At 40.2% G+C, this 20125-nt stretch overlaps 1 protein-coding gene across 1 annotated transcript; it reads right to left on the bottom strand.

Annotated features, from left to right (window-relative positions):
- Positions 1–6452: 6452 nt before the first annotated feature.
- On the bottom strand, positions 6453–19898 carry LOC139461784 (A disintegrin and metalloproteinase with thrombospondin motifs 9-like). The gene is made up of 7 exons (XM_071243242.1): positions 19560–19898; positions 18910–19000; positions 18359–18526; positions 15204–15475; positions 9135–9302; positions 8172–8316; positions 6453–6514 (listed from the first exon to the last, which is right to left on the bottom strand). The coding sequence occupies exons 1-7, from the start codon at positions 19896–19898 to the stop codon at positions 6453–6455; spliced, it is 1245 nt and encodes a 414-aa protein (XP_071099343.1).
- Between the last annotated feature and the right edge of the window lie 227 nt (positions 19899–20125).

Raw genomic sequence — 20125 nt, 5'->3', positions numbered from 1 at the left:
CTATGTACCTCTCGATGGCGGATACAGATGGTAATAATGCCGTGATTGTTGCTTCAATATAGAGTTAGTACGGTTTTATGCCGCTTTTAGCAATATTATTGCAACACAACGGCGGGGACAACAGAAATAGGTTTCCCATGTGGGGAATCGAACCCAGGTATTCGGCGTGCTGAGCAAACGCCTTACCCATTAGGCTACCCCACCTTGACCTCGCTGGAATTCATATTTTACGGACGTTAGTGATTGTGGTCATTTTCAATCACCCGCTGTAGTGTTTTTTGTTGTTTAACGCCGCACTCAGCAATATTCCCGCTATATGACGGCGGTCTGTAAGTGATCGAGTCTTGACTAGACAATCCAGTGATTGACAACATGAGCATCGATCCATGCAATTGGGATCGATGACATGCATCAACCAAGTCAGCGAGCCGGACCACCCAAGCCCGTTAGTCACCTCTTACGACAAACATAGTCGCCAAATAAGTAGTGCTTGCTTCTTATAATTTATTTTTTAAAATCGAAACTATTTGTAATATGAATTTGAAAGGTATATTTCCGATGCTGGTGATGTTGTGATAACAACTTAAATAAATATGGCGTATCGTGCGTACAATCCGGTCAGATGGGTGGACTTGACCTACCCACGTCTTCATTTGAATCTCGCAATCTTGGCTACAACACTGACATAGGCGATAATCATTCAGTAATTACCTGTTCTTGAATTCGCTTGCTTTGCTGACATATCTGTTATTCCATACAGGATATAAGCTTGATTTATAAATGGGAGGCTTGTTTAATGTCCTGCACATATGTGTATGCGTATGAATTAGGAGTGTCTACTTGTCTAATGACTACTATCACTGAAGAAAACATACATATAATAACTGTAAAGTTGTCGTAACCGTAGCAGTTAAAGGGGAAGTGTACACGCAAAAATCACTTTCTTTCTTTTTCTAAACAAAACGCAATTTTAGAATTAGTTAGTATCTGTGTTTGAAAATATACACTCATTTTTTTTCACAGTGAAAGTAGGAAGCTCACAATGGTGTGAAAGTGATATGCCGTTATGAGGCCTTCGTTTTACGAGCGAAATAGGCCTGAGTTATCCGCCTTAGATTATGACGTAATTGGTGCCAATTCAACTGGGGCCCTGTCTATTCTCAACGCAAAAGATATCAAGGACCAGTTTGCGGTAAAACAACATGGTCTACGACACACTCCGGCGCAGTGGTGACTCAGCATAACACAATTCTGGCTGGCATCTGAGATGCTAGAATCACAAAACTGTACCTACACCACGTGAAGCGGCTCTAACAAAGCATGATGACGTCATAATGTTTATCAATTGGCACCAATGACGTCATATTGCAAGGGGCATAAGCCATGGTGTTTTTGTTATGGAAAAAGAACACTTGGTAAATGTGAAAAATATAAATCGTTTTAGTGCAATAAATATGTTAATTAAATATGATGTTTTTATATTTTTGTCTATGATACTTCTATGTTAACACTTTTAAAGTGGAAAAAGTACAAGAAAAAATGGTTCATTTCCGTGTGAACTTGCCTTTTAAGCATATATAATATACAGGTATAACTGTCTTAATGCCGCTGACATTGACACTAACTTCAAAACGATGGCTGAGGTGTTGGTTTATCGTTGTGTAGTGTTGATCTCATTTTGTTGTTTTTTGCAGTTCTACCAGAAAACAGTGCAACAATCCCCACATGTGATCGGGCTTCTAACGTGGATGATGTCAAAATACGATAAATTGAGACGACCTCATTGACAGCGTGTCAAGATTTGAATAATATCTATATCACTGCTGTCTAATTCTTTAATTTCTTTTCCGAATTTACGCTGTCAACATCCAGGTTCTTTTATTCCAAAACCTACATGCACAAAGCGAATTTAGGGCTAAGACCATATTTTTCCAGTACTCCAACACAGGCTTGATTGTCAGAAATACTGCAATGCTGTGTCAGGCAATAAATATTTACTTTTTCATGCAATTTGTATGAATGGTGGGTGCTACCTGTAGGGCAGGACATGCTTACCTTTTTACCTTACCTTTAGTCGCCATATGGCTGACGTAGTGCCGATGTGACGTTACATTTTAACTCACTCACTCACATCAGTGGTCCATTCATATAATTTCCACGGATATGTGCCCTTTACGCCCAACAGAATCTGTTTCGGCAGAAAAATCTCGGCTGGTTATTCTCTTGCATTGACATTTTATACTTACGATAGCCTTAGATTGTTTTGTACAAGTGAACCAAGGACATTTAAATTGACTGGTTGTTTAATGCTTGTTCGTTAATTTGTGGATAGCTTAACAGATCGATAGATTTCTTGTTCTCCAAAAGAGTGTACGCTTATGATATGTCAGATAGATGTACAGTTAAGCAATATGTCATGCCTGCATATGTCATCGGTACATACATATGGTACAAGTAATCTAGACAATGACTAAGCGGAAGATATGTTTCCATTTGAATTCAATCCATTGCCATGTTCGGTAGAAACGCAGGTAGACGTCACACTTTAGGTCACTATACATTAGAAACTATACATTTATTAGTTTATCAAATTATCTACAAATTTTCAAGCCTAGTAGTATCAGGCAAATACGATGTCCGCTTGGATCTAACGACAGTGAGTGAATGAGTTGATGTTACGCCGCTTTTAGCAATATTCCAGCAATATCACGGCGGGGGCCACCAGAAATGGGCTTCACACATTGTACCCATGTCGGGAATCGAACCCGGGTCTTCAGCGTGACGGGCGAACGCTTTAATCACAAGGCTACCCGACCGCCCCTCTAACGACAGAATCAAGTACTGGAGTCTGGATTTATAACATTATCTTATTAAACTGTAATTGTCTATTTGCATCTGCTGCAAATTTCAAAATGTTCCATTTTTCACAATGTTACAAATCTTACAGTTTTCTATGGTTGAATTTGTCGTATTGTAATATTAATAGGACGTAATTTTTATTGTTTAAGTGGCTTTGTTTATGTTTTGGATGTGTCATCACCAAGCGTGAGTCGACACGAAAAGGAATATATAATTGTTTAATTTGATTTCGCAAAAGAGAATTCTCCTGTGCGCGTCAGTAATGGGAAATATATAAATTTTAAGGTCTTGCGTCTTGTAATGGACAGCCAATTTGTATTGACATGATGTATTTATATTGTTGGTAGTTTACATGTTGCCTGTAAGTGTTGTTCCATTCCCGCACTGTGACGTGAAATAGTATCTGATGGTACGTGTGACCCTAACAGCATAAACAGTGAGATTACTATTTTAGACGTCGGAGCTGGCTAGGATATGTTTTTTCGCCCGTTAGGACTAGATAATACATAGAAGATCTTTCTTATTACTCTTATTCGTATTGATTCATAAAGCCATGCTAATGTTTGTTTGTTTGTTTGTTTGTTATTTAAAGCCGCACTCAGCAATATTCCAGCTATATGAAGGCAGTCCATGATTATGATTTCGTCAGAATCTTACAATGGACTCGGCCTTTTGGTTGAAGTTTTCTATGATTACTGTAATGTTTTGTCTCTTTTTATTTAAAAAAATATATGCTTTTTATCGTCTCTCCCTGGCCTTGCTCCTTATCAGTATAGAAATTTATCCGATTATGTTCGGTTTGTACTGATACGGCCCATTTATACCCAAGAGTTCCATTTAGCATTTGCGTTGCTATTTAAGATATCCTCGTTTAGTTTGATTGTAATAAATAGTAATTGTAATTAAACTGTGAATATGTAACTTGACATTATTGTCAATCGACATGCTCGGGCGAGCCACTGAGTACTATTTGTGTAGGTGTTTAGGTTAGAGTAACTATCCTCGCTTAGGTTTGTTCTAAAAAAGTGGGGAACGAACGCATCCTTAATTTAAAAAAGGTACTTTTGTTAATTTGATCTAAAAAAGTAAGGAAACGAAAGGATTGTTTATATATAAATGTAATTCTGATAATTTGATCTGGGGAGTATACAACCCAAGCTGCCCAGGGGCTCTAGAAGGTTTGTACATCCGCCTCACATATCGGGTACCCATTCCCTGCTGGGTGAACAGAGGCACATTTGAATTAAGTTTCTTGCCCACGTCACGCCACACGTTTTTACCCTTGTATTTCGGATAGATGCAGGTAATCGTGTGTCCACCATCTGGTCATCTGCTATAGGATAAGTGGGTTCTTTCAAGTTGAGGTGAGGTGTAATTGGGTTTAACGTCGCGTCCAAGATTATTGCACTTATATAACAACGTGCATACACGTGTGTGTGTTTGTGTGGCTGCTTGTACTAGTCCGGACTGATGTCGATTTATAGTGCTATCCCACTGAGATACCATGCCGCAGTTAGACATGAATGCCCCACTCAGACACAGTATACTGACTCCGAGCCGACCAGTCCTTTCTTTAACCCCCTAATGCCGAGCGCCAGACAGGGTAACAACAAGTGCCATCTTTTAACGTCTTTTGGTATGACGCGGCCGGGGATCGAACCCCGGACCTTCCGCTCTCCGGGCGGACGCTCTACCACTAGACCACGGAGGCGGTCGGTTCTTTTAAGTGTACAGGGTGAATGTACTGTACATCCTGGGTATGTGATTGCAATGTGTACGTGCTGACAAAGTGTGTATTGTATACAGTTACACCGTGAGAGCATTTGTCTGGATGTGGTAGTTACATCACCTTATACAAGGTATGCGCCCTGGTCAGAAAGATGGTTTTACCAGAAGCTCCACTTACCGTATTCGACGTAATAAGCACCCCGCTCTAATAAGTGCCCACGGAGATATTTGCTTATATATTGCACAGTGAACAATCCTAATAAGCACCCCTTCCGATTGATCAATGTACACAAGACTTACATATTCGCGTATAATACGCACTCGTGTGTTACATGCACACTTAATCATGGGCAATTAAATTCTGAAAAAATATATCTGTCGTACAAAAACATTTCAGGCTGTCAGCATAAACCACGAAATTTATCTTTTAAATATTCTAAAAAGAGCACCTTATTTCTAATTTTGAGTGAGTTAAAGCTTTACGTCACATCGGCAATATTTCAGCCATATCTTGACGATCTAATTTTGAGAGCGCCCTGGGCGCTTATTACGTCGAATACGGTACTTGCTTTTAAGATCAGCTTATGTCTGTACATGAGCAGTACATCCAGCTCGTCCCATTTGTGGTAATGAATTGTTTAATGTTCTTATTAAATAGTAAGGAATGTTGATGTCGAGGTTGTCTTTCTTTACCAACATTGTACAGCGTCACTTTTTTGGTTGGTTGGTTGGTTGGTTTGTTGTTTAACGCCGCACTCAGCAATATTCCACCTATATGACGGCGGTCTGTAAATAGTCGTGTCTGGACCAGACAATCCAGTGATTAATATGACGAGCATCGATCCGCGCAATTGTGATCGATGACATGTCTCAACCAAGTCAGCGGGTCTGAACATGTAGTCTCAATCAGCTCCAATTGGGCTCTGATCGTAATGCTTCAAATACTTGACGCAACGTGTATGTGAACTTGAAGTCATTTTATTTGATCATAAGATTTCAACACCCCCAAGAAAAATACTTTAAGATATATATTATAGATTCTTGCTTCTGAGGTCTTCTTCAGTTTCTGAACCTTATCCAGATACCAATGTTAGAGGAGCTTATAATATCGGAAATAGAGAAGTGCTTACTAGTATATCAGAAATAACATATTTCGATTTATCGAACATGAATTTCAAATTGTACATTGGAGATGTAGTTCATCTAGAAATGTGGGTGAGTGTGAGTGAATGAGTTGGGTTTATCGCCGCTTTTAACAGTATTCCATTTATATCACGGCGTGTCAGCTTAATGTGGGAGGAAAGCTCGAAGTGATGCAGGCGTGAGGCGTTTACCACTTCGGTGAAACCCACGAGCACGGGTATGGTGCTGACAAACTTAGAAACATAATCGGGGCGAACCGGGACTAGAACCCACAATCATAGGTTTCTGGCGTGCCCAACTCTGCACAGCGAATCGCGGCGCCTTAGACGACTCCTCTAGCAATATGGAGATCATGTAAAACCTTTTCACGGAGTTCTCCACATGAAAACTAGTTTTATGATTGTAGTTATTGTATTCCTATTATTGGCAAAATAGTGTGTAATAGTTTGCTGCGGTGCTGAACCAGTTCCATACATATTTGATCCTTGTCGTGAGTCCCAGGTTCCCTTTATCAGGAGTGATAAACATCTAAGATCTGCATCATTCGGTTTTTCAGCCCAAATCAACTCTCACGTCATGATATAACGGATATACTCTTACAAAACCAACTTTATCACTCACTATGTCTCAATAACATTAAATCATGATTTAGTGCGCACAGCTATCAGGACTTGCTTGGAATATGCTGGTACCCTCAATATGGCCCATCCTGTGTCCATCCGTTAGGGCTGTCTTGTATGTGAAGGGTCACATTGTGGTGTCAGGGCACTCTTGTCTGGTGGAACTGAAACACAATCAAAACAACGACCCCTTTTGAATACCTCTTTTGGTGCCTACATTTAGCATGCTGTTTCCACCAAAATTTTAAAGAGCGTCATACAACTCTTCCTCAGAAGTTAAGGGTTAGAATATTCGAGATCTCGTTAAAACTTTCAAAACGTTTTAAGGTAGACGTGTGGAGGACGTTTCAAATTTGACACATAAGTGACAAGAATGATGTCCAATGCAATTCTCCATTTTGACTTCGACCACATGTTCCCGTGTTTTTTCAGGTAAATCAATTGACTTTCCATTGCATGTGTTTGTGACGGGTGCCGTGGGTAATACCTCGGGTTATAAGTCCGTAAGAAAATGGTTGAGCTAATGATGCAAAGATTTGGACAAGCTATTTGTTAATGTTAAATAATTAAAGATACCCCGTATAAGTGACAAAGCCCTTTCCTTAGTCATAAGCCCATTGTACAGTGTCCGATTCAGTCCCAGACGAATTCAGCGGTAAGCATATAACCATTTCCCAGTCAAACGTTACTACAAACTCATTTGTTTTTGTGTAAAATTCTTAATCTCCAGCATTTAGACTTATCAAGACATAAAAGTTTGGAAATACATATGTATAGTTTAAGATATTTATTTATCGTTAGATGTAAACATAATTTATGTTGTTGTAATACCAAAAGAATATTTAATAGTGAGAATGGTGTGTTTCAAATTTCGCGTTATTGACGGATTCATATGGTGTCTGAGACCTGCATCACTTCGGGCTTTTCTCCCACATTAAGCTGAAACGCCGTAATATAACTGGAATACTGTTAAAAGCGGCGTTAAACCCAACTCACTCACACACTCACTCATATGATGTACGATAGAATTGCATGCTAAATGTTTGGGCATCATTCTCGAGAGAAAAATCGATAGATGAGCTTGAAAAGAATGCAAATTAGCGTTTGGTTTGATAACATAAGACAAATTCTGCGCGTTTTCTGCAATTCTGCGGTAAGACATCTTTCCAAATTTTTCAGCAACGGCGAATCGCAAAGTTCATCTGTGAGTGACAGTTATATCATTTAAGCATGCATGATGACTAAAAACAGATGGGCACACTGCAGTGACACACATTGTGTTCAGTGATATTTGGTCTACTCACTTGCGACCGCCCCCGTGCTCTTGTGGTAGAGCGTCCGCCCGGAGAAGGTCCGGGGTTCGATCCCCGGCCGCGTCATACCAAAAGACGTTAAAAGATGGTACTTGTTGTTACCCTGTCTGGCGCTCGGCGTTAAGGGGCTAAAACAAGGACTGGTCGGCTCGGAGTCAGTATACTGTGTCTGAGTGGAGTATTCATGTTAAACTGCGGCATGGTATCTCAGTGGGCTAGCACTATAAATCGACATCAGTCCGGACTTGTACAAGCAGCCAGACACACACACGTGCATGCACGTCGCTATATAAGTGCAATAATCTTACAATAAGTGCAATAAACCCAATTACACCTCACCTCACCTCACCCCACATTACTCATTTGCACTCAGTCTGGCTGATGGACTACATTTGATAATGTAGTGTTGATGTTCCTGCAGCCACTGATGTAACACTAGTTCTGTTGCAGACGTAGAGTAATATGCGACAGCAGTGATGTTGACAATCGTTACATTTAGCTAACTTACCATCAGACTCCACCAAGACGAGTCGTAGAGGGTCTTGAGGAGAGCATTTACCACATCTTCCTCCACAGCGTATTTCAATCACCTGGTCTTTTGAAGACCGAGTCACAATTGGTGTCCAACCAACATCCACGACCGCCCATGTTACCTGGGATAATTAGGAAAATTGAGGGGAACACTGGTATATTTTCATGGAAAGTTACAAAGTACAAAACATTGTGATATTAATGCCTGTGATTTGCAACACATTAACTTTAAATCAAATCAGATTTTAATATATTATTTCGTTTTACAGGTCTAACCAATTTAAGACAAACTACACTGTATTCTCACTTGTGTTAACTGCTAAATAAAATGAAAAAAGACATTCACGTATGTTTGATTGTCTGTTGTTTAACACCGCAATATTCCAGCTATATGATGGCGGTCTGTAAATAATCGAGTCTGGACCAGACAATCCAGTGACTGACATCGTGAGCATCGATCCACGCAATTGGGATACGATGACATGCATCAACCAAGTCAGCGAGCTTGACAACCCGATCCCGATGGTCGCCTCTTACGACAAGCATAGTCGCCTTTCACGGCAAGCATGGGTTGCTGAAGACCTTTTCTACCCGGATCTTCACGGGTATCACGTATGTAAAACATGACATATCATATTAATTAGATCACAGGCAACTTCACTGAGTGAATGAATAAAATGAATGTCCCTTTTCTGTTTTGAGATGCACATCTTAACTGAAACTGAGAACTGTGGAGATCCGGGTAAAAATACATCTTCAGCAGCCCGTGCTTGCCGTAAAAGGCAACTATGCTTGTCGTGAGAATCGACTAGCGGGTCAGGCTTGCTGAAATAATGGATGAATGCCATCGTATCCCAATGGCGTAGATTGATGCTCATGACGTCAATCACTGGATTGTCTGGTCGGGACTATTATTTACAGACATAACCTCGAAACTGACCAAACCATCAAGAGCAAATCCTGTCCCTCTCAGGTCCATCACTGCCCGACCACGTGGGCCACATGCGCTGTCTCGGAGGACGTAGCAGTCCTTGACCACGCCCACATTGGCATCCATGCCTCCTGTTCTGTTGTAAAATCTTCGATCTGTTATTGTAATGGACAGTGTCTGTGGATGATGATGCGATTAGGTAACGTCAATCTCAAATACAATGCATCATATATTAAAGCATTATTTGTCGTCATGTTTTTCCTGTATTATTTTACATGTTTCTTGGATGTCCTCAAATCTTCAAACGGAGTTACAAATGAGTCATTTGTTCTTAGCATTATGTATTGAGCAAGTGCATTAATTTCGTTAAACATTTTGGCTTCAGGTCAAGGTTTACTTCATTGATATGTTTTAAATCCTATGCATATACATTCGACCGGTGAAGATTCGGGTGTAGAATAGGTCTTCAGCAACCCATGCTTGCCGTAAAAGGTGACTATGCTTGTCGTAAAAGGCGACTAACGGGATCGGGTGGTCAGGCTCGCTGACTTGGTTGATGCATGTCATCGTATCCCAGTTGCGTGGATCGATGCTCATGATATCAATCACTGGATTGTCTGGTCCAGACTCGATTATTTTACAGATTGCCGTCATATAGCTGGAATATTGCTGAGTGCGGCGTTAAACAACAAACAAACAAACAAACAGCATATCCGGCAGAGAAATGAATATTTTCCCCCAACCCAGAATTAGGGGATAAAGTTTTTTTTATTGCTGGATTTGTTTAATGATGTACTCTAGATTATGAAACTGACTGATGACACTCTGTCATCTTTGGGCATTTTGAAATATTCAAGATGGCCGACAAGATGGCTGCCAAAACATGAAAATATCGCTTCCTTGCTAACAGTATGGAATATGATACCACTTTTGGAGCAAATCACTAATATTTTGCTTTCAACTAATTAGAATATGGTATTCTAAATGAACTGGTATCATTTAAAACATAATTTGATTCTAAAATAAGCAAGATAACTGGCAAAATGCCTGTCGAAACATAAAGTCAACAAGCACGGCATTCTATTTAAGGATAATTGATTATTCTGAACTTTCAAAAATGAATATTGGCTCAAGGTTTTCTTCACATACATACAATCAGTTTAGGTTTCTTCCTCATCATCAACAACACGGTTAGTGAGTTGGTTGAAGCAGACACTGGAGCTACAATGTAATAGGAGAAGGCCTCGTAAGTGTGTCACTTGTGCCTAAACCCATTGTTTTTCCGAAATAAAATATGTTTAAATCAATACCGCCGCTGGTAGTTTAATTTGTGAAAAATAGCAGGACATTCAGCTGCCGGGGCTATGGGTCAGTGGGTGATTGACGATTTGTGATGGTGCCAGCTGGGGTAGGAGACGACACACTTTCCAAATTATTTCTCAACCTTATCTAATGCTAATTCAACAAGAGACACAGAGACACATAGTTTTTGATAGAGGCTACTTGTTATAATATATTGTTGATTAAAATATGTAAAACTATGTATCTCTGGCTGTTTTGTCATCTCTTCATTCAGTAAAGTGGACTGTTCCAACTACCCACATTACCTAATTATAAATCTCATCCAGGCATGGCATACCCACATCACCTAATTGTATTTTGGTACCTTGTGGGGAGAAATTAGGCGATCTGGGAGGACACCGTTATATCATCTAACATGGCCAACTCTGCTCTTAAGTAAACAAGAACCTAATCAGTGAGGGGTCCTTTATCATCCATATTTGACTGCTTATAAAAATCTTATATCTCTCCTCACAGCTGGTTATTATATATTTTTGCTGCTGAATATTCGTAACAGAGTGATTGAGTTGGTACAACACATGTATACGGTTCCATTTTAAATGACTGCAGCGCTCCATTATCAAAACAAGTTGTTTTAACGCCGCTCTCAGCAGCATTCCAGTGATATATGATGGCGGTCTGTTGTATATGAAATAAATGCAAATTGAATCTTGAATCTTGAAAGTTGCAGCTTTTCCGCAAATCAGTATCACATGCAGTATACAGTATATCAACTGCAATTTACTGTATACAACATGCAGTATACAGTGTGTCGCGAGCTCCGCGCTGGGCTGGAGCACACATTTCCTGCCCCTCTCCCTTCTGCAAACACCTCATGGGGGGTGTAATGAGGTCACAGGTCAGGCGTGCACTCGTCAGTTGTCTGATACGGTCAAGAGTAAGATCTTCCGGACTATCACTGCACTAGAGGAATGTGGATTGTTGATGAGGTACAACGTGTTTGAAACTGGGAGTTGAACACAAACAATTTTAGAGAAGAGCTCACCATAAAACGTTATGGACTCGCTGACGGACTTGTGTTTTCAATTCAAGACGTACATGTATCAAGTTGAACTTCTACGACAGATATAACTTGGTTACCGCTTCCTAACTGTAACATTAACTGAACATTACGCCTTTTATACATATTTGTGATGGGGAGACAACGCGACAACGAGACATATTTTGACATTGAAAAATGTCGCGTTACGGCATTGTCGCCCTTTTGTAAAATATAGAAAAAGATTATTCAAAGAGCGACAATGCGACAATGCGACAACGCGACAATGCGACAAATGGCCAAAATATCACTTTGTCGAATTGTCGCGCTTTGGTTAATTTCGACACATTTTGCTTGTTTTTGTAAAGGCGTCAATGCGGCAATACGACAACGCGACAATGTCCCTTCCAAGATTCCATAGTGATCCGTGCAAATAAAACTGAGTTATGAAATAGAAGTTTAACATGCAAGTTAAAAGATAAAGTGTAAAAATGCGCTGATGAGTTCATCTGCATGCCGAGTCTATACGCTGTGATGAACAATATTGCTCTGAGCCAATACATTTTGTCAAATGTATGACATGTATTACCTGTAGGAACATATTGCTTATACTCGTCCATGTTTTTGACGGACAATATAATTTATGTGCTCGGTAATAGTGAGGACGGGCATCATTGTGTGTTTCCGTGCTTTGTTCAGGTGAACAATTGACTTGTCCTTGCATGTGTTTGTGACGGGTGCCACCTGTATGGCAGAATACGCTCACCTTTCGCGAACACCCATTGGATGGCCTGAACCACTTCGGATTTTTATCCCACATCAGTCTGATACACCGTGATATAACTAAAATACTGTTCAAAGTGGTGTTTAATGCGATCACCGTAGTGTGTTACTGCAACTGTCCAAATTTTGTGTAGTGATGTTATGTAATATGTAAAATAAAGCATATTCAATTATCCAATTGATTTGATTAGAATATACTTGCGTCAGTGTATTTTATTAACGCCCAAAACCGTATTTGTTAAACACATATAATAACAGATCATATACACGCATTGTGCCTTGACTTACTATTAGCTTTAATAGGCCATTCCGGAATTAAATAGTTCCCCCCAAAGCGAGGAACATCTGTTTTAGTTTGTTTACAAGAAATGTATTCCAAAAAATATCCTCATTAGATGAGGTCTGTTAAGAACTACCTCAGTAAGTCAATCACAATGACAAAATGGCCGACACGATAAACGTGACGGGAGATATTTCCGAAGTTGTTAATTAACCTGTGGCGATTTCAAGCCTTTGTCATCACAGATCAATTGGCCGATCATTGAAAGGTGATTGTAAAGATGTGTCAAATAGATACTAAGGTAAATTCATAGATTGCTATAGATTATCACTACGATAGTTTGGATTTTTGGGTTGTTTTTTTTCTCTAGGATGGGTATCCTTGAACGGGCATGCAACCAAACTCTATGACTTATCCAAGAGTATGCTAAGACGCTACGTACAAAATTAAAGGGTCTAAATGATGAAAAACAAAGCTTCTGTATGAATTCGTACTTGGGAATTCCCAGGGTTTTCCCCAGGAATGTGGAAGTCAGTGTTTACGTAATTTCAAGAATACAGTCACCTGATAAACGTCATGGGACCCACCTCTCGTCCTATGGAAAAGCCGTATATCGTGTAAACTTCACATTACAAAATTAGTTACTGTTATAACCAAATGAAACACAACCCATTATCCGATAGAGGTAACTGTGCATAGCGGAGGGATATGTTATCTCAATAAACTTGGTAGCATGGTTCGGTTTGACTTCTTGGCGCGTGTCTGAATTCCATTACCATGTTACATATCCTAAAACTGACTTATCAGCAAATCTCGCTGCACTGCGCGCGACAGATACTAGAGCAAGGCATGCCAGAAATACGAAACCTAATGCTTCCGAAAAGAAGCCTTGGGTATCACGTGCGTCGGGGGACCAGCGCCATCTGATTGGCCGTTAACAGTTGTACAAGGCGGAGCAAAAAGCATCGTTTTCCCGTCCATTTTACGCTTGAAAAACTCGACGCTTTTCCGGACACTTTCTAGAAGACGCTAACCAATTAATCAGTTTTAATGAATTTTTAGTTGTTTTTCCGTCCAATGACCATATACGGAAAAAAACGTCGTTTTCGTGTTTGCAGTGCATGCTGAGATGTCAAGTTCAAGCTTTGAGGCAGCCATTGAAAGGGGCCAGTCATTAATTGTTCCATTCTTTTTTTCCAAAAAAGTTGGCCCAATCTTTTTTGGCCCAGTTTGTTTTGGCATGAATTTCTTAAAAGTATTTAACACAATTTAATACAACCATGTGTATAACAGACATAATAGGTTTTGCTTTATTTGCACCTCTTTTGAGGTTACTATTATTTTTATTTATCTTTATTGTTTTTTATAATTTGATTTCAAAATGCAGTGGGAATTTATCTTATTTTGTAACTATAGAACATTAACAATAGTTACAAAATCCACAAGCATCCCAGTTGACACTGAATAATATAATAACAAATGTATATATAACGATATATACTGATTTGGGGGTTTTCATAGACAATATTGCCTATTATTTTGATTAATTACATTTCCAAATGAAACTATTTCATTTAGAATAACATATTCTTATATGTTGATGGCAAAACAATAGTGATATGCACCAAAAGTAGTCCCATATTCCATACAATTAGCACGGAAGAGATATTTTCATGTTTAAGCGGCCATCTTGGCGGCCATCTTGAATATTTTAAAATGCCCAAAGATGACAGAGTGTCATCAGTCAATTTCATAACCTAGAATGTGTACTTAAACAAATCCAGCAATAAAAAAAACTTTATCCCTCAATTCTTGGATTTTGTCCTCTCTGCCGGACTAATACATTCATAAGTTATGAACAGAATTTGTATTGACTTTCGTAACTTATCAATGTAAATTTATCATGCCATGCCATTTAGAAAATAATTTGTATGTACAACCTCTCCGCTTATGCCATGAGCCAGTGACCATTCAGTATTAAGATAAAGAAGATTGATATCATGATCATTGTGTACTATTCTTTATTTTTATTTTTTTATGAATTATCATATATTCCATGTTTGGTATATTAGTTTTCTGGTGACATTGACCCCATTCTCCATAATAAGATCCACCCAAGAAGCTATGTAAAGTTTGAATGTTGTATGTTTCTTGGATTCGAACACGCGGTCATAGTTTTCTGGTACGTCTATGAGACGCACAGCGAACTGCGCCATCTAAAACGACAGACCCAGCCGTGCGTCATTTGAAAAAAAAGGAATTAGGAGATCGTAATTAAATGGAAATGCAAAGTGTTTGTTTCTTGCTGTGAAAAAAACCCCAAAAACGTTTGGTTTATGAAAACCGACACAAAACATAACGACATATGAACTAATTTCTAAAGCAACGATGAACAATTTGTTTTCATTTTGAGAAAAGCAAACCACATTGCCATTGGTACGTTGGTTTTAGAACCATTGGAGCTGACACAATCACCGCTGGAGTTTGAAAAGGAGTAAAACCACTTCGCCGCATTCGTAGATTAATTCACTTGCTACGCATGTGCACCATTAATCAACAAGGTCGACAACGCGACAAAGCGACATTTGTCTCAAATATTTTCTGTGAATACATGGAGACGTTATTCTTGAACTAAAGCCTACGGTGCATCGTGAACATTTCAGTTATGCCTTACCTCGATGTTCAATCCAAACTTTGTATAGACATGATAACCCAGAGATGGGTTGGGATTCAAAATCGGTATTTCCCCACGGCAGCCAGGATTCGCCACCATAGGACCGTCCATGAAGTAGGGTGTACTCAGAGAGATGTACTCAGAGGCTGTACTGTTCATACCATGGCAGTACACCTTCACTCGGGCGCTATTCAGTTGTCGTGGGTACAGCCAGTATTCTCCGTCAGTGTACGAAGGACCAAGCTGTTGTACCTCGGTACAAGTCGATACGGCTGAAGCAATATGAATAAAGAGTTCTTCAGGTGGACAGTGTTATTAGCAGTGAGACATCACGGCGCACATATCGTCATGAACAACCTGCAAACCTGCACACCAAGGTAGGTAAGTGTCGATGGTGGACGCGTAGACGTCATATATGTGTTCATAGGTCACACCTTTAATAGCTAGTATAGTTGGCTGGTCATCTGTTGAACCAGTGGTCCTGATGAGACGATCCTAAATAGGTATTATGGATTTAGAAAGTCCATTGTGTTGGCAGAATCTATTTACAATATATTTACAATCTGACCCGTGAACATCCGGGATAGAATAGGTCTTCAGCAACCCATGCTTGCCGTAAAAGGTGACTGTGCTTGTCGTAAAAGACGACTAACGGGATCGGGTAATCAGGCTCGCTGACTTGGTTGATGCAAGTCATCGATCCCAATTGCGTGGATCGATGCTCATGATATTAATCACTGGATTGTGTGGTCCAGACTCGATTATTTGACAGACCGACGTCATATAGCTGGAATATTGCTGAGTGCGGCGTTAAACAGCAAACCAACCAGCCAACCAACTATTTACAATCTGTTAATCAAAAACTTTCAAACATTAAGTGTATTGGTAATTCTTCTCTGACTCATACCAAGGTAGAAAAATGACAGATTTCGCACTGTCCAAAGAGTTTCAAATCATACACGCGCAAATAATTGTCGAGGTAGAAGATAGCTCTACCTTCAGTGTTGTTGTTCTTAAATTGTAACACGTAAGACAACTGTATAAGATTTTGGTACATCCCCTACTTCTGTATTTATTTGATACATTTTGAAGTGTTCAGACGTTCCACGGTTGTAGTTTCTGCTAACTCCGTTAACTGATGGTGGAAATATGGTAGGAGGCGGGTTTTTTCACAAGTTTGTTTGTTATTTAACGCCGCACTTAGCATACATTCCAGCTATATGACGGCGGCCTGTAAGTAATAGAGTCTTGGCCAGACAATCCAGTGATTGACAACATGAGCATCGATTCACGCAATTGGTATCGATGACATGCATTAACCAAGTCAGCGAGCCTGACCACCCGATCCCTTTAGTCGCCTCTTACGACAGGCATAGTCACCTTTTACATCAAACATGGGTTGCTAAAGACCTCTTCTAACCCGGATGTTCACGGGCCTTTTGTTGAAGTGAACAGACAAGTCACGTCGACAGAATTGTACGTCAGAATTTTGACTAGACTCTATAATATATCAATACTAAACCGCAAAAGAAACGTCACCTTGGATCGATATATGAGAAACCTAATTTGTCCAAACACTGTAATCATACTTTGAGACATTAAAAAGATGAAACTTGGCAAATCTGATCATCAAGGTTGAAATTAAAGTGTCAAATGTTCTTAAAGTGAAACACAACGCTAGTCTCTGACAAAATGGTATCACAAGTCAGTATCTCGTGTGTCCGCCATGTGTATTGATGACTGCCTTGCAACGTCGATACATGGAATGGATGAGGCGGTTGATGAAGGCCATAGGCACTTGAGCCCACACTCTGAGGAACGCCTGACGCAGTTCAGCTGGTTGGCCTTGGTTGGACATCATTCAGCCGTCTTTGAATCTCGTCCCACAGGCGCTCAATGGGATTTATATAGGGGAAAAGGGCAGGCCACTGCATGGTTCTGATGCCATTCTGCAGGAGGAAGTCTCTTGTTGTTCACGCAGTGTGGGCACGGGAGTTATCATGCTGAAATTCGTTGTTGCGGCGACGTGCCAAATGAGGTATGGCGTGTGGTCCCAAGACTTGATCAATGTACCGAGCTGCTGTGACACCATTGCCTCTCCCTGGACCGATGTTCTGGAAGACCACAGGGCCGACCCTCTGTGCAAGATCAATTCCACCCCACACCATGATGCTTGGACCACCCCACGAGTATCTCTCAACAACACAAGCATCCGAATAACGTTCCCCACGGCGTCGCCAGACTCTCTCTGACATCTGCTATTGAGATACAGTAACGGCGTTCGTCTGAGAAGAGGACTCTTCCCCACTGTTGGTGGCGCCAATGGTGGTGCTGTGTTGCCCACTGTAGCCGGTCCCGGCGATGACGTGGTGTCAGAATGGGTCCTGAATGAGGCCTGCCTGTGACAGTGGAAGTGTCGACGCACGATGTCCGCACTAGTGTGTCGCTGGTGTGTCCCCATGGTCTGTCGAGCAGTTTTCGCAGCAGTAACAAAGCGATCTTGAAGATGCTGTCGCACAATCTGACGATCCTGACGTAGGGTGGCGACCCTTGGTCTTCCACTACGTGGTCAGTGATCTGTAGTGTTGGTGGTCTGGAACCGATGCTGGAGCCTATATATGTTCCTACGTGGACTTGAAATGCATTGGCTACTTGCCGGGGGGTTTGTTCAGCTTGCAATCGTCCTAGAGCCTGGTGTCGCTGATTTCGTGTCAATCTTGGCATGTGGTAGCAATTCAATAACGAATGAATGTTATCCGATCTTGGTGGATTTTTAAAGGGCAAGAAATGGGAGAACGCATGTGCATTTCATTGTGCACGGAACTCACGTGCATCGGGTTACCATAGCCGTTGCCTTGATGCTTTGTTTTTCTATCATCAAATTTCATTTTTCCGGACAAAGTAATGTTAAATTTTAGAAACATTGCCAAAAATAACCCAAATACTTTCATGCAATGTTACTTGGATTGGCGTTTCTTTTGCCGTTCAGTATATTATATTATGAATCATGTCAACGTTGACAGTGCAATAATCAATATCATATAACAGATATTCAATTAAAAGTAGATTTGAACGTTTGTGCAAGACTTTCACGATTGAATGAAACATAAAACAACACAACATACAGTTGGTGCAAACGATTGTTGTCAACTTACGCATGCAAGTCACACGAGTCCATGTTCCATCTGGGTTACACGTCAGAGTTCCACATGGTACGTATCCCACAATGCACTCCAGGGTCAAGGACCAGTTTACCACCGTGACGTGGTTGATAGATGAATCGATATCATTGGCATGTTCAACAGTAGGTGGATCCGTGCAATCTATAAGTATCAATATTGAAACATATTAATTTATATCCACAATTATGTATACATGGCTATTTTCTGGGAAATGTTCCTACAAAAATTGCATCGTTTGGTCGGTCACAGTTAGAATTAAAGTTATTTACAAAATGTTCTTTTATATGCACGTGCATTCTCGATTAAAACAAAAACAGTTCGATTTCCGAGATTCGTGAATGAAATATGAAGGGAATACAGACAACCTTTTTTAACAATTTACGGGAAATGGTCAGTTGACAGTTTGCTCTAAAACATTCATTCCTGAAGAAATCCAATATTATTTGCTGTCTTTCCGTATTGAATATGCAATGTAGTATGGTTTCAGTTAAACAGAATACACAAGAAAATATCAGTTTACATACATGTGATAACACACGCCCAGCCTCCGTCCGCTGTTTCTACACAACGCGAGTTGATAGCACAGTTGTGGTGTTGGCAAACACCAAGTATGTTCTGAGGAAAAAACACAAACGCAATGTCACCTTTTAAAAGGTGGCAATTTGTAACAATTCAAAATGAGCTGAAATATTTCAGATTTACTCTAGTGGATTATGTTTTAGTGAACTTCAGTGAAAACAATATTGCCAGTCTCTTGAAAATATTGAGTCCTCAAGTTCGATCAGTAAACAGTAATCAGTTGACAGCCCCTCAACAGTATTCACTTAGACACACAGCAGTCTTGTGTCCCTTAGGCATACCAGAGTCAGAATTATGAGTTCGAAACCCTGATTACTTAGTTTGTCAGCATCTTATCATTGTTTGTGGTACCTTTGGGGTACAAAGAACTTCCCTCCCACATTAAGCAGACCAGTCATACTATGTATGGAATACTGTTCAATCGAATGTGTATACGAATGGTTAAGTCTTCATTATGATGCTTAAGAGTTACAAATTATTATGAGTCCTGTTATGGTGTTATTAAAGTGAATGCCGTGATGACAGACCCCTTATCTTATCTTCTGCAAATACATATACCGACATGTACAGCATTATTTATGTCAAGCATACCAACCTGTGTCCAATTCAATGACATGGAATACACGTAGCTTGGCTCTGTCTTTAACGACACTGTTCCATTGATGACAGTGCCACCCTCACTATTGAGCTCGCACGTGCCGTCATCAAGATTAAAGTTGCAGGACAGGCACACTCGTCTTGAGAGGCATTCCTTGGCACAAGAAACCACTCCTGAAGTTGTGAACTTTTCAATCACAGCTCCATGCAATCTTGTTGCGGTTACAACTGGTAGTTGACTAATAGGAGAACATGTCTTCTCGATGGCGTTAGTTGAAGCAACGGAAGAAATCAGAAATAAAGTACAAAGAATCCAATCGATACCAAGACGATACATAATACCTGTCCAACAGATCCAAATAATATTTTAAAGTGTAAGCCGCAATAAGACATTCAATCTATATCAATATCGTTTGTGTGTCGAGTGAGACCATAGCAACGCCCGTTGTACGTAATTAATGCATGTGTCTCTACATGTTATGCATTATCTCATAGTCGTACAGAAGTGTAGCACCCTCAAGACCAATAATGCAACTTAATCGATTGATGGGGCCATGATGTATC

Source organism: Haliotis cracherodii, unplaced genomic scaffold (assembly GCF_022045235.1).
Source record: "Haliotis cracherodii isolate W230 unplaced genomic scaffold, xgHalCrac1.p SCAF_15, whole genome shotgun sequence".
In the NCBI taxonomy this organism is placed as follows: domain Eukaryota; kingdom Metazoa; phylum Mollusca; class Gastropoda; order Lepetellida; family Haliotidae; genus Haliotis; species Haliotis cracherodii.
This window is presented reverse-complemented; position numbering and strand designations above follow the sequence as displayed.

Excerpts from the sequence above, each read along its gene's own strand:
- LOC139461784 (XM_071243242.1), bottom strand. The coding sequence starts at position 19,898 with ATGTATCGTCTTGGTATCGATTGGATTCTTTGTACTTTATTTCTGATT. Across the intron at positions 19,001-19,559 it reads TGTCATTGAATTGGACACAG|AACATACTTGGTGTTTGCCA; the intron begins GTTGGTATGCTT and ends TTTTTTCCTCAG. Across the intron at positions 8,317-9,134 it reads GATTTGCTCTTGATGGTTTG|GTAACATGGGCGGTCGTGGA; the intron begins GTCAGTTTCGAG and ends TAATTATCCCAG.